The sequence below is a fragment of the Lithobates pipiens genome, unplaced genomic scaffold, assembly GCF_037356315.1.
Source record: "Lithobates pipiens isolate NorthernLeopardFrog02 unplaced genomic scaffold, aLitPip1_a1.2 Scaffold_22, whole genome shotgun sequence".
In the NCBI taxonomy this organism is placed as follows: domain Eukaryota; kingdom Metazoa; phylum Chordata; class Amphibia; order Anura; family Ranidae; genus Lithobates; species Lithobates pipiens.
In genome coordinates, this window is record NW_027507784.1 from 264732772 (window position 1) to 264747491 (window position 14720).

The following is a 14720-nucleotide window of genomic DNA, read 5'->3' on the forward strand; positions in this document are numbered from 1 at the left end:
CCATGCACAACTAGAGAGTATAAATTATGCCCTTAAAGGGTGTTCATATAAACTCTGTGACCTATAAATAACTTGTCTGTATCCTTTGGATTATGAAAGAAAACTCGAGATATCGACTTATCAAAGCTGATTTTCTCAATAATTCAGTTATACAACTGCACATAAGATAGTGAACAGTGACTTAAGATAGACAACTATATCTTTGCATTATTTTTAGTCTGATGTTTACTAAATCACATTTTGCTAAGTGAATTTTTACCATCTGAAAACAATACATGTAATGCAGGGTGTGTGGCTTTGGCTTGTATTCTAACAATAAAAGACAGTATTGTATATTTATAATCTGAATCCTCACCTGTATGTGATAATAATTGAGATAATTTGCAAAACTACAGTGCCTGTCCACCAGAAAACAGAAACGTCTCTTCTCCTCCAAAAGTGCATCTTTGCAGCCATCAGCTATGAATCTCTGGATTTCATTCTGGCGGGAAGTGATGGTCTCTAAGTACTATATATACAAAAAGAATAGAAGACTTAATTTTCACCAATTACTGGTGAAACGGGTCATAAACTGCTGTAGTTCAAAAGTATAATTTTAATGGCAGGAATTTTGATATATTTTCAATGTGTTATTGGTAGACAACTAATGCTTTGTATACGCTCTCATTTAATATACATTTTATAAAGCTTGCCACCCTATGTGGAATAACCACTTATGAATTTATATATAAACATATTTTACAATGCTGTGTATAGTGACCAAATACAAGGGAACACCCAGAGATTATAAGAATGAGCTAAAATGTTGATGGTATTATATGCTGAAAAAAAAAGTTTCAACTGGGGTTTATCAAGCAGGGTTCCATGGAAACCTAGGGTTCCTCCAGAGATTACTAGGGGTTCCTTGAGTGATGAGCAATTTCTGCCTCGTAGATAAGTTCCAACTGACACCATTAATCATTTTAGCGATCTGTAAGGGGGCAATCCTCCCAATGTCCACAAGTGTAAGAAGCCTTTTTCCCACTGACCATCACACTAATGTGGCTATAGTAATTTTTAGCAGGGGTTCCCTGAGCCCAGAAAGTCATTTCAAGGGATCCTCTGTGTTGAAAAGGTTGGGAAAAGCTGCTTTAAAGCATATTCTATTGGCTATAGGAAACCTAGACAGAGACTGCCAGTAAAAAGCAAAACTGATATAAATGAAAGAAAACGTTAGAAAAGTTGGACATATATATATATATATATATATATAAAATATATGTAGTAGCTGCATGGATATAGGACACATACAAGACTATTTAACATACAAACCTCTGATTCTTTGACGTCATACTTGGCTGCATTTCTGGCCCCTTGGCTTTTTCTCCTCAATTTCTTTAGTTCTGTCTGTGATTTCTCAAGAGAATCAATTTTATGTCTGTGTTCTGTCTGGAATCTCTTTAGTGTGGCCTGGCAGCAAAAGACACAATCTGATTCAATATATTGAAAAACACAACCGTAGAATCCTTTCAGTTTTGTATAAGGCTTACAGCAGAACTTTAATTTATCAGGATGGCAAACTGTTGGGCGTAACATATTATGAAAGAACAAGAATGCTCAAAAAAGGTTTACAAATTACAATTTAATTGTATGCAGAATCATAAAGCAGGTGGCCCTTTTGTGTGGTTTATTTAGAAAGATCTCAGTTGAAAGCTATAAAAATCTAATTTTGGGTGTAGTCCTTCCAGTTAGCATGTGGCTGCAAAACATTGCCTAAATTGCTGAGAACCTGAGCCACCGAGTCTAAGACCCCATTCACACGGGTGGACCGTTCAGGTCCACCTGTCAGTTTTTCAGGTCTATGGAGAGACGGATGTCATCTGTGACATGTCCACTGACATCCAATCCGCTAAAATCAGACATATGGCGATACGTTCGCCACCCATCCTAGCAGATCAGATGAAAACGGACATGATCGGTTTCACCCGATCTCTCCATAGGAATCGACGGCGATCGTCAGGCTCCTCCCAGAGGAGATCAACGCAGAGATGTCCCTCTGAGTTGGCGGACTCCGCTGAAATGGATCCACCTCGTGTGGAAGGGGACTTAGGCAGAGGGAAAAACGCAGATGTAATTACAGAAGTACAGAAAGGAGCACCAGACCAAAATCAGATAAAAACTTTTAATTGCTGCTAAAAAACAAGAGATTCATATAAAAACATCCAACAAATTTCCAGGGCAACAACACTCCCCCTTCTTTAGGACTCAATGCAGGATAAAACTTGGAAGGACTTGGAGAAAACAGTGACTTCACAGTTCTAGATTGGACAAGTATTGAACTCACCATTGCTGCTCAGCAACTGCTGTCAAGTTGGCTGTTTTTATATTATTTTTTTTTACCAACAATTACAACTAAACTTGAACTTTTGTCAGATTTTGATCTGGAGCTCCTTTCTGTATTTCTAGGATTTGAAATACTGTTGGGAGCTCATCAAGGGAAGCCTTGCTGTGTGGGAGCTGCCTCACCACAGCTATTGAGCTGGTTTTTCTTCATCTGACTACACTTGCAAGTCTGAAAGTTCCCAGAGCCTCGGAGTATATTGCTCTGGGGCATATGTAATTATGACACCATCTCTCTCCTTACCAACCTCACAGCCGGAAATCTCAGGTCTAAACAGAAGTTTCTAAATTCTCAGCAGTTAATGCAAAGTAAAAACTACATAACACACCTCAGTGTACACAGAAACAAAGGCACAAGGTATATAAATAGCTAAACACTATGGCAAGTGACAGAGCAGTTTACCTATATATGCCAGTCCTATCTGGAAAGGATGAAAGACAAACTACTGCAGCTGAAATTTTCAAATCCTAGTACAGGCCATGTACTTACATTCATATATTTGATATCTTGGTCTGTCTTCTTCTCTAGTTCTCCAATTATTTCTCGGTGGAACTTTCGAAACTGAAGAAAAATTTTATATTGGGAAAATATTTAAAAATAGACACAGTAGAACAATGTGGTGGCTACAAATATTATATTTTTGTATAGATTATTATACGAGATTTATATAGCACCAACAGTTTACACAGCGCTTTACAATGTATGGGGGGACACAATTACAGTACAGTTCAATACAAAAGGTACGGTAGGGCCCTGCTCCTAGAGCTTACATTCTAAAGGAAGGGGGGTGTGGTACACAAGGTAATAGCTGCAGAGAGTTGTGCTCATAAGATTTCATACCCTAGCAGAATTTATGATTTCTTGGCCATTTTTCAGAGAATATGAACATCACAAAAACATCTTTCACTCACGGTTATTGTTTGGCTGAAGCCAATTATCAATCAGCTGTGTTTACTTTTTAAATCATAATGACAACGGAAATCACCCAAATTACCCTGATCAAAAGTTTACATACCTTGGTGATTTTGGCCAGATAACATGCACACAAGTTGACACAAATGGGTTTGAATGGCTCTTAAAAGGGAACCATCCTCACCTGTGATCCGTGTGTGTGTGTGTGTGTGTGTGTGTGTGTGTGTGTGTGTGTGTGTGTATAAAAGGTCAAGGAGTTTCTGGACTTGACAGACCCTTGCATCTTTTATCCAGTGCTGCACTGACGTTTCTAGATTCCGAGTCATGGGGAAAACAAAAGAATTGTCAAAGGATCTGCGGGAAAAGGTAGTTGAACTGTATAAAACAGGAAAGGGGTATAAACAGATATCCAAGGAATTGAGAATGCCAATCTGCAGTGTTCAATCTCTAATCAAGAAGTGGAAAATGAGGGGTTCTGTTAAAACCAAATCACAGTCAGGTAGACCAACTAAAATTTCAGCCTTAACTGCCAGGAAAATTGTTGAGGGATGCAAAGAAAAACCCCCAAATAACTTTAGGTGAAATACGGGACTTTCTGAAAACGTGGCGTGGCTGTTTCAAGATGCACAATAAGGAGGCACTTGAAGAAAGATGGGCTGCATGGTCGAGTCGCCAGAAGAAATCCATTACTACGCAAATACCACAAAGTATCCCACTTACAATACGCCAAGCAGCACAGAGACAAGCCTCAAACCTTCTGGCACAAAGTAATTTGGAGTGATGAGACCAAAATTTAGCTTTTTGGCCACAATCATAAACACTACATTTGGAGAGGAGTCAACAAAGCCTATCATGAAAAGTACACCATTCCTACTGTGAAACACAGAGGTGGAACGCTGATGTTTTGGGGATGTGTGAGCTTCAAAGGCACAGGAAATGTGGTCAAAAGTGATGGCAAGATGATTGCTGTATGTTATCAAAAAATACAGGAGGAATATTTGCATTCATCAGCCAGGAAGCTGCGCATGGGACGTACTTGGACATTCCAACATGACAATGAGCCAGAACACAAGGCCAAGTCGACATGTAATTGGCTACAGCAGAATAAAGTGAAGGTTCTGGAGTGGCCATCTCAGTCTCCTGACCTCAATATCATGGAGTCAGTCTGGGGAGATCTCAAACGTACAGTTCATGCAAAACAGCATAAGAATTTACAGGTACTGGAGCCTTTTTGCCAAGAGGAATGGTCAGCTTTACCATATGAGAAGATAAAGAGCCTCATCCACAAATACTACAAAAGACTTTAAGCTATCGATGTTAAAGGGGTAAATACACGGTATTAAGAACTGGGGTATGTAAACTTTTGATCAGGGTCATTTGGGTAGTTTTTGTTGTGATTATGATTTAAAAAAGTAAACACAGTTGATTGATAATAAATGGCTGCAGCCAAACACTAACCATGAGTGAAAGAAACATTTTTGTTTTATTGTTCATCTTCTCTGAAAAATGGCCAAGAAATCATAAATTCTGCCAGGGTATGTAAACTTATGAGCACAACTGTATATATAAGTGCCTTGTTCTAGCAGATATTAGTATTTTTGTATTCCTTTTCATTAACCTGCTTCAAGGTTTAATCATGCTCTAAATAGCAACAACTATAAAATGTTATAGTATAGTACAGTGGTGGTAAACTTACTTGACAACGGGGAGGGGACTCAAGTGCAGCCCTTGTCATCAAAGAATTCAGTAAATGTAATGTTACAGGCACCAGGGACTGCAGGGATGCCATTCAAAATGGACAGAGACTGCAAACATGCTATAGTTGTTGGGGGACTGGGGACATACTGAAGGAGACACTTCACAAGAGACTGTGAGAGATCAAGAAAATTGTTAAGTTGACCACCACTATACTACAGCTGTCCCCTACATCTCCCATAACAAACTGACTGACATTTTTATACTGACAACTTCCTTAGTGATTTGTGAAATAAATTATAAAGCTAAAAGGAAAAACATATACAAGTAATGGACAGTACAGAAAAAGTAATAGTGTAAAAGAAATAAGCCAATCCATTTACAACCCCAATTTTAGAAAAGCAGAAATGCTGTGTAAAATCTACATGAAAAACAGAATGCAATAATTTTAGTATCTCAAAAAATTTTTTATTCACAACAGGAAATAGAAAAACATCAAAATGTTTAAATAGAGAAAATAAGGAAATTTTGAAATTGATGGCAGCAACACATCTCATAAAAAGTGGTATTCACAAGAAAGATCATTCTGCAACTAATTAGTAGGGATCCACTGAAATTTCGGCTGATGAAACATATGAGGCGAAAATGGCCTTTTCGGCATTTTGCTGAAAGAGAATTCTTGCCGATAATGGCAGCGAAAATGGAGCATGCGCAGTAGCGCAGGGAGAACCAGCGGGTGACGTCACTCGTGTGGGCGGCGTGCACATTCCTCACGGTTAAGACGCCACACTCGTAAGCGCGTTCCCTGCTGAGACGCTGGCACCTTCCCTGCGGATGCTCCTCGTGTCTAAGATGCTGCTGGGACCCGGGAGGTGGCTTCATAGAGGGCTGCACATAGAATACTCAAGAACAAGAGTGGGCACTGTCCCTCCTGGACGGCTACCATTAGTACTATTCGCCGGTGAGCATTGCCTTTTGCCTTAAACGGACAGAAACTATCCAACTAGTAGCATTTATTTTACTATAGTACTGAAACTGAAATGATGATTTTTCTGTCTATAGCAGTCAAACAACATGTATTACTACTTGGTCTTTGTTAAACAACAAGCCACTCTTGCCATGCAATAGTATTTAAATGTATGTCTGTCTGCACTGCAGTACATCTGACTTGTAGCAAAATGATTTTATATAACTGAACTGATTAAGTATGATTTGAAATGGAATGGCATGATATTTATTTTTTGAGATATCCTTTAGTATACTATAACTTGTATGCCTTTGTTGTCATTGCATTTTTCACTTTGTCAGTATAGTATAGTTATACTACACACTGACATGACAGCAAGCACATGAATTTTTTAAACATGACAGTACACAATATAATATATATTTAATAAATATATATATTTATTGCGTATTGTCATGTTTAAAAAAAATCATGTGCTTGCTGTCATGTCAGTGTAGTATAACTGCATAAAACTACGCTGACAAAGTGACAAATTCAATGACAAGCGCATGAAGTTTATATATTATAGTATACTACAGACTAGCTCAAAAAAAATAAAATAGCATTGCAATTTCCAAGCAATCCATTCTATTTAAAATCAAATTTAATCAGTGCTATTATCTTTACAAGTCAGATGTGTACTGCGGTGCAGACATAACTACCTTGCATAGCAAAAGCTGGACAGTTAAAAAAAAAAAAAAAAAAAAAGGGATTGGTTAGATTTTTTTTTTTTTTTTTAAAGCGGCCTCCTAGGGTTCAGCTTTTAAATTGATTTTGTCCTCCCCCCCCCCCCCCCCCCTCAGATTTTACTCTCACTATAGATCATTCTATGCTATTATTCTGCGCTACCAGCAAAGGTGGACCATGTCTGCAGTGTGGAAATATTTTAAAGTTTCTGATAAAGTCCCCAAATTTGCAATCTGTAGTCTTTGCTCAGCAGAAATTTCAAGAGGGGGGTACAGTGCCAAGGAATTTTTCAACAACACGTTTTATACACCACCTGAAAACACGTCATCCAATTCAGCATTCAGATTACAAGAAAACAGTGCCCCAGGCTCAACACCATCTATGGCCACAGTCTTTGAAAAGGGGAAAAATTTGCAAGTAACAGTCCCAAAGCTTGTGCCATTACAGATAAACTTAAGGAATTTATTGCATTAAACGACCAGCCATTCGCTGTTGTGGAGGACAGTGGATTCCGTAGGCTCATGCAACATATTGAGCTGCGTTACTTACTACCAAGCACACGCTACTTTGCAGATACCCGTCTACCTGAATTGTTTTACAGTGTTAGAAAACATTTTCATGAGCTCATGACTACCGACATCATAGCAATCCGTTTTCCTACCGACATTTGGAGCTTGGACAACAGTCAAACGAGCATGCTTAGCCTGACAGTGCAGTGAATAGATGACACATTTCAATTGCAAAACATCCTACTTAACGCACATGAGTTTGTTGGATCACATACTGCAGCATCAATATCTGACGCTTTAAAAACCATGCTTGACACTTGGCACATTGACAAGTCTAAAGTGCATTTGATTGTCTGAGATAATGCGCGGAACATGGCAAAGGCAATGGAGGACAGTGAACTTAAAAGCATACCGTGTATGGCACACACCCTGCAATTGGCTGTGAATGAAGGATTGCCGAGTCAGCACACCATATCTGATATCGTATCAAAAGGAAGAAAATTGTGGGTCACTTTAAGCATTCTCCGCTTGCTTATACCAGATTACAAGCTTTGCAGATGCAGTTTGGAATGCCACCGAAAACGACTGCAGCAAGATGTAGCCACTCGTTGGAAGAGCACCTACTATATGCAGCAAAGTCTTTTTGAACAAAAGCGTGTTTTAGCTGCATACATTGCAGATTACGAGCTGCCGGCAACACTGAGGATGTTAGTTGAAAATAGTTTGTCTCTTCTAACTCCATTTGAACAGTTAACAAAAGAAATAAGCTCAACTAATGCTTCCATTTCTGAAGTTATTCACTTGATTGCTGCACTGAAGCATCTGCTAGGAAAAGAGATAGAAACAGACCATGGCGTAAAAACGGCTAAAACCACTCTACTGGAGGTCGCTACCAACCGGTTTCAAGACAATGGAGTCCAACCCTCTGTACTGCATTGCAACAATTCTAGATCCTCGATTTAAAGAGCATTATTTTAATGTTGAGAAAAAGCAGCGTGCACTAGAAATGATATAGGCACAAATGGAGGTGGTGGAAGCATCTGGTGAAGGAGTTTTCCAGGTGCAGCACAGAGGAAAGTGAGAAGAAAGGGTTACATACAAGAGGAACACGATCCCTCCATATCTGATATGTTTGAAGAAATTTTACATGAATGCACCCCAGTTCATAGCAGCGCCACAACAAGTGCAGCTACCCAACAGCTGGACATTTATTTAGCCGAATAGCCTATTGCGAGAAGCGACAATCCCCTTGAGTACTAGCGCATCAACAAACGTTTTCCTTTGCTTGCACAGATTGCGTGCAGATATTTGTCTGCCTCAAGCACCAGTACAGAGAGTGAGAGACTATTCAGTCTAGCATCTTATATTCTTGATGAGAAGAGAAAAAGCAAAATCTGCCACTTTTACTGAAATAGATTTATAAATCCATAGCACAGACCAATTCATGTTGAACATAGTAAATGAATTGGTATTGGACTGTGCTATTGGACAACTGGAACATACAACATAGTATGACTGACTACCAGTATGTTCTATTATCTAGTTGTGCCATTTGTTGGTTGTTCATTGTAGTTCTTCTACAGTTTTTTGCACTTCAATTTAAGAGAACTCCAGCTTTTGAACTACTGTACATACATAGTTTGTTGCTGTTGGGCCAAACTATGTCTCTCCTTAAGCTGTCAGCCCGCTGCATGTGCAAATGCAAAACGGTATGTTCTGTATCTGTGGCTGTCTACATACTCTAGTGCTATACACTATGCCGCAATGTGTTCTGGATATGGGTGGAGACTTCTAGAAACACAGACTAGTCTACATTGCTTGTTATGATTGGCTGAGCACCACTGCTGTAGACTAGTCTGCATTTCGGGAAGTCTTTGCTCATACCCAGGGGCCGGAACACAGTGCGGTCTACTGTATGACTATGTAACTCGCAGCTACATACATACACTTTTATCGCACATGCAGCCGCTGACACCTTAGGGAGAGAACTTAGGGGAAAAAAAGTTCTCAAGTTGAAAATAAATACAAATTTTATTATAGCATTAGCATATGTTAAACTTATATTTTACAGAAACTGTGAAACAGAATAACAGCCTTCTGCCATATTTATGTTATGCTTAGTTGTTCTTTATACTAAAGCCCCATACACACTATCAGATTTTCTGACGATTTTTTCCTTCAGATTTACCAAAACCATATAATATGAGGTCAAACCTTAGGAGTTTCAATTTGTATGCAATCAGGCAGGCCCTTGCACTACATGGTTTTGGTAAATCTGAAGACAAAAATCAGCAGAATATCTGATGGCGTGTATGGGGCTTTAGTTATACATAGTTTGTTGTTGGGCCAAACTACGTCAGTCATTGTCTCTCCCTAAGCTGTCAGCATGCTTAATGTGCAAAAGTGTGCAAAAGTGTATGTTCTGTATCTGTGGCTGTCTGCATACTCCAGTACTATTCACTATACCACACTGTGTTCCAGGTATGGGCAGAGACTTCCAGAAACACAGACTAGTCTACATTGCTTGCTGTGATTGGCTGAGCACCGCTGCTGTAGACCAGACTATAGAATAGTCTGTGTTCCAAGATGTCTCCGCTCATACCCAGGGGCCAGAACACAGTGCGGTCTACTGTATGACTATGTATGTAACCTGCAGCTACATACATACACTTAATCGCACATGCAGCCGCTGACACCTTAGGGAGAGAGAACTGGATTACTAATTCCGATTTAAATTGAAAATGAATAAAATAAAAATAAAAGTCTTCTTAGACGTAGTCTTAGGCATTTTTATATTATTTATTTATTATTTTTTATGCCTGTTTTTTTATTTTTTATTTTGTTGTTATGGTTCAATGTGTACTGACTGCAGTCTGCACTGCAGGATATGCTGTAGTTACTTTAATTTATTATAAATTTAGTATTTTATTTTATCTTCTGTGTCCACTGTCCAATTTATTTGGGTTGCTTTTTATTATAGTACTTATTTACATTACTGGATTGTACTATTCTTTTATTCATAAAATGAATGATTAAGTTGAATATGAATAATATAATGAACACAATTTTATATATCAACTAATTTTGTGGTTTAATATATATATAAAAAAAGCAATTTTCAGCATCATTGCTGCTTCTGTATCTTTTTTTTCCATTTTCGGTATCGGTTTCGGCACTAAAAAACCCACTCGGTGCACCCCTAACTAATTAGGTTACCTGGCAACAGATCAGTAACATGACTAGGTATAAAAAGAGCATCTTAGAGAGTCGAGTGTGTCTCAGAAGTAAAGATGGGCAGAGGTTCACCAATCTAAAAAGTTGCATCTAAAAATTGTTGAACAATTTCAGAATAACGTTTCTCAACGTAAAATTGCAAAGACTTTAACCACCTCAGTACAGTGCAGTTACACCCCCTTCCTGACCAGACCAATTTTCAGCTTTCAGCGCTCTCACAGTTTGAATGACAATTACTCAGTCATCCTACACTGTATCCATATGAAACTTGCATCCTTTTTTCCACACAAATAGAGCTTTCTTTTAGTGGTATTTAATCACTAGTGGGTTTTTTATTTTTTGTGCTATAAATAAAATAAAACGTAAATTTTGTGAAAAAAAATGCCTTTTTCTTCGTTTCTGTCATAAATTTTTGCTAATTAGTAATTTTTCTTCATAAATTTTGGCCAAAATTTATACTGCTACATATCTTTGGTAAAAATAACCCACATTAGTATATATTATTTGGTCTTTGTGAAAGTTATAGAGTCTACAAACTATGGTGCCAATCGCTGAAAATTGATCACTTCTGATCAGGCCTTCAGTACATCAGGTGTACCTCATTTCTTGAGACACTAACAAGTCAGGAAAGTACAAATACCCCCCAAATAACCCCTTTTTACAAAGTAGACATCCCAAGGTATTAAGTAAGTAGCATGGTGAGTTTTTTTAAGTTGTCATTTTTTCCCACAATTCTTTGCAAAATGAAGATTTTTTATTTTTTTTTATTTTTTTTTACTAAACTGTCATATTATCAGGTTATTTCTCACACACAGCATATGCATACAACAAATTACACCCCAAAATACATTCTGCTACTCTTCCCGAGTACGGCGATACCACATGTGTAGGACTTTTACACAGCCTGGCCACATACAGAGCACTAACATTGATGTAGTACCTTCAGACGTTCTACGAGCAAAAATTACGCATCTCATTTCTCAACCACCTATTACACTTTTGAAGGCCCTGGAGTACCAGGACAATGGAATTTCCCATAAAATTACCCCATTTTGGAAAGCAAACACCCCAACGTATAATCTGTGAGGCATAATGAGTCTTTTGAACGGTTCATTTTTTTCCAGAAGTTTTTGGAATATGTGGAAAAAAATTAAAACGCATTTTTTTTTACACAAAATTGTCAATTTATAAGATATTTCTAACACATAGCATGTATATAGCAAAAATTACACCCCAAAATACATTCTGCTACTCCTCCCGAGTATGGCGATACCACATGTGTAGGACTTTTACACAGCCTGGCCACATAGAGAGGCCGAACATTGAAGTAGTGCGTTCAGGCGTTCTAGGAGCATAAATGACACATCTCATTTCATTCCTACCCATCACACTTTTGAAGGTCCTGGACCACCAGGACAGTGAAATTACCCACAAAATGACCCCATTTTGGAAAGCAAACACCCCAACGTATATTCTATGAGACATGGGCTGGAGATAGGTACTCGGGTACTCTGATGGCCTGGTGACAGGTACTCGGGTACTCTGATGGTCTGGTGACAGGTACTCGGGTACTCTGATGGTCTGGTGACAGGTACTCGGGTACTCTGATGGTCTGGTGGCAGGTACTCGGGTACTCTGATGGCCTGGTGACAGGTACTCTGATGGTTTGGTGACTGGTATTTGGGTACTCTGAAGGGCGGTGACAGGTACTCATATGGACTGTGACAGGTACTCGGGTACTCAGATGGACTGTGACAGGTACTCTGGTACACAGATGGACTGGAACAGGTACTCGGGTACTCAGATGGGCTGTGACAGGTACTCGGGTACCCTGATGGACTGTGACAGGTACTCGGTACTCTAATGGACTGTGACAGGTACTCGGTACTCTAATGGACTGTGACAGGTACTCGGTACTCTAATGGACTGTGACAGGTACTCGGTACTCTAATGGACTGTGACAGGTACTCGGTACTCTAATGGACTGTGACAGGTACTCGGTACTCTAATGGACTGTGACAGGTACTCGGTACCCTGATGGACTGTGACAGGTACTCGGGTACCCTGATGGACTGTGACAGGTACTCGGTACTCTAATGGACTGTGACAGGTACTCGGTACTCTAATGTACTGTGACAGGTACTCGGGTACTCTGATGGGCCGTGACAGGTACTCGGGTACCCTGATGGGCCGTGACAGGTACTCGGGTACCCTGATGGGCCGTGACAGGTACTCGGGTACCCTGATGGGCCGTGACAGGTACTCGGGTACTCTGATGGGCCGTGACAGGTACTCGGGTACTCTGATGGGCCGTGACAGGTACTCGGGTACTCTGATGGGCTGTGACAGGTACTCGGGTACTCTGATGGGCTGTGACAGGTACTCGGGTACTCTGATGGGCTGTGACAGGTACTCGGGTACTCAGATGGGCTGACAGGTACTCTGATGGGCTGTGACAGGTACTCGGGTACTCTGATGGACAGTGACAGGTACTCTGATGGACTGTGATTGACAGGTACTATGAGGGGTGGTGACAGGTCCTCTTTATTGGGGGGGGGGCAATCAGTATGTTTGGTGTACACTGTATGCGGTAACGAGATGTTACCGCAATCTCCTCCTCACACACGATCGGTGTGTGAGGAGAACCCGGTAACATCCCGTTACCGCAGTTTGTTTACATTTTTGTGATCGGCTGTGAAAGGATCACAGCCGATCACGTGGGTAAACAGCCGGCCAATGGCTGTTTACCAGCGTCGGTGACGAGCAGTGTTCCCGGGGAACACGCCGCCACCGACGTGCACGCGCGGCGCGATCGCGCGCATGCGCCGTGCACGTTGGGGGTGTGACCATCTGTGATCGGCCGTGACTTCATCACGGCCGATCACGTGGTAAACAGCCATAACGAATGGCTGTTCACCCCCTTCGGTGGCGAGCGGTGTCTCCGTGACACGCCGCCACCGAAGAAACAGGGATGCGCGCGCACGATCGCGCGCATTCCCTGTTTAAACGGGAGGCCGTCATATGACGGCCTCCCGCCACAATAGGTGCGCCGCCTGGCCGTCATTTGACGGCCGGCGGTCAGCAACTAGTTAAATCCATCTACAGGACATATCATCAAAAGATTCAGAGAATCTGTAGAAATCTCTGTGCGCAAGGGACTAGGCTGAAATACAATATTGAATGCCCGTGAATTTCAGGCCCTCAGACGACACTGCATTACACCGGCATGATTCGGTGATGGATATGAACATCAGTGCCATCCAAAAAAGGCAAGTTAAATCTCTATCATGCAAAGAAGCCATATCTATACATGATCCATAAATGCAGCTGTTGTCTCTGTGCCAAAATGGTCTGTTGCAAAGTGGAAAACTGTTCTGTGGTCAGATGAATAGAAATTCGATATTCTTTTTTGGAAACCATGGGCGCTGCATCCTCAAGACTAAAGCAGAAGGGGACCTTCTTGCTCGTTATCAGCACTTGGTTCAAAATTCTGCATCTCTGATGGCAAGGGGAACATTAGTGCGTATGGAATGGGCAGCTTGCAAATCCAGAAAGGCACCATCAGTGCTGATTTTTTTTTTCCCCCCAGGTTTTAGAGCAGCATATGCTCCCATCCAAACAATGTCTTTTTCGGGAATGACCTTGGATATTTCAGCAGGACAATTCTAAACTACATAGTGCATCTATGACAACAGCACGGCCTCGTAGTGGAAAAGTCCCAGTGCTTAGTGTTACTAAAGTCAGGACTCTGCATTCACTATAGCTGGTCTCCCACAGTACACAGAACATGGAAATGCAACTTTTTAGTAAATATAAACTGCTAAATACCTTTTTCTCAGACAGATTTTTACTGTTGTGGTTTGGTTGCCGGCATTGGCTTGGTAGGGTGAACTCTGGGGACCCATCTAGCCTAACCGTCCTCATCAAAAGACTTTTTTTTAATATTTATCAGTGGAGCTGCATTAGCAGACCGCTCAATTTTCCCACTAGTGGCTGTGGTAATGATAACTTCATCCCCCTCTACTTTACTCATCTGCTTCTCATCACTTTCACTCCACTTCCCTGTCCAAGAACAGCTCAGATAATCTATCAGATGGGGTGTCTGAATTGGTTAGGGTGGAGCACTTTTCGGCCAGGATAGCTACATTCTTGTCCCAGTAAGCCTGCAGTGTCCGCAGAGGTTGGGCTGGTGCGACTACCTTGAGAAGGTGTTCCCTTCTCGAGGTAGTCGCACCAGGGTTTAGTAACAGGGTTTAGTAACACGTTAAAGCGGAGGTCCACCCTAAAGTGGAGCTTC

General features: G+C 40.7%; 1 protein-coding gene across 1 annotated transcript in view; it reads right to left on the minus strand.

Moving 5' to 3' along the window:
- Positions 1 to 14720, minus strand: part of BAIAP2L1 (BAR/IMD domain containing adaptor protein 2 like 1) — a 166314-nt gene that overhangs the window by 27680 nt on the left and 123914 nt on the right. Inside the window, exons 5-7 of the mRNA XM_077449044.1 lie at positions 2870 to 2941; positions 1312 to 1449; positions 356 to 508 (exon numbers count right to left, since the gene is read on the minus strand). Coding sequence (XP_077305170.1) covers positions 356 to 508; positions 1312 to 1449; positions 2870 to 2941 — 363 coding nt within the window. The remainder of the gene's footprint in view (positions 1 to 355; positions 509 to 1311; positions 1450 to 2869; positions 2942 to 14720) is intronic.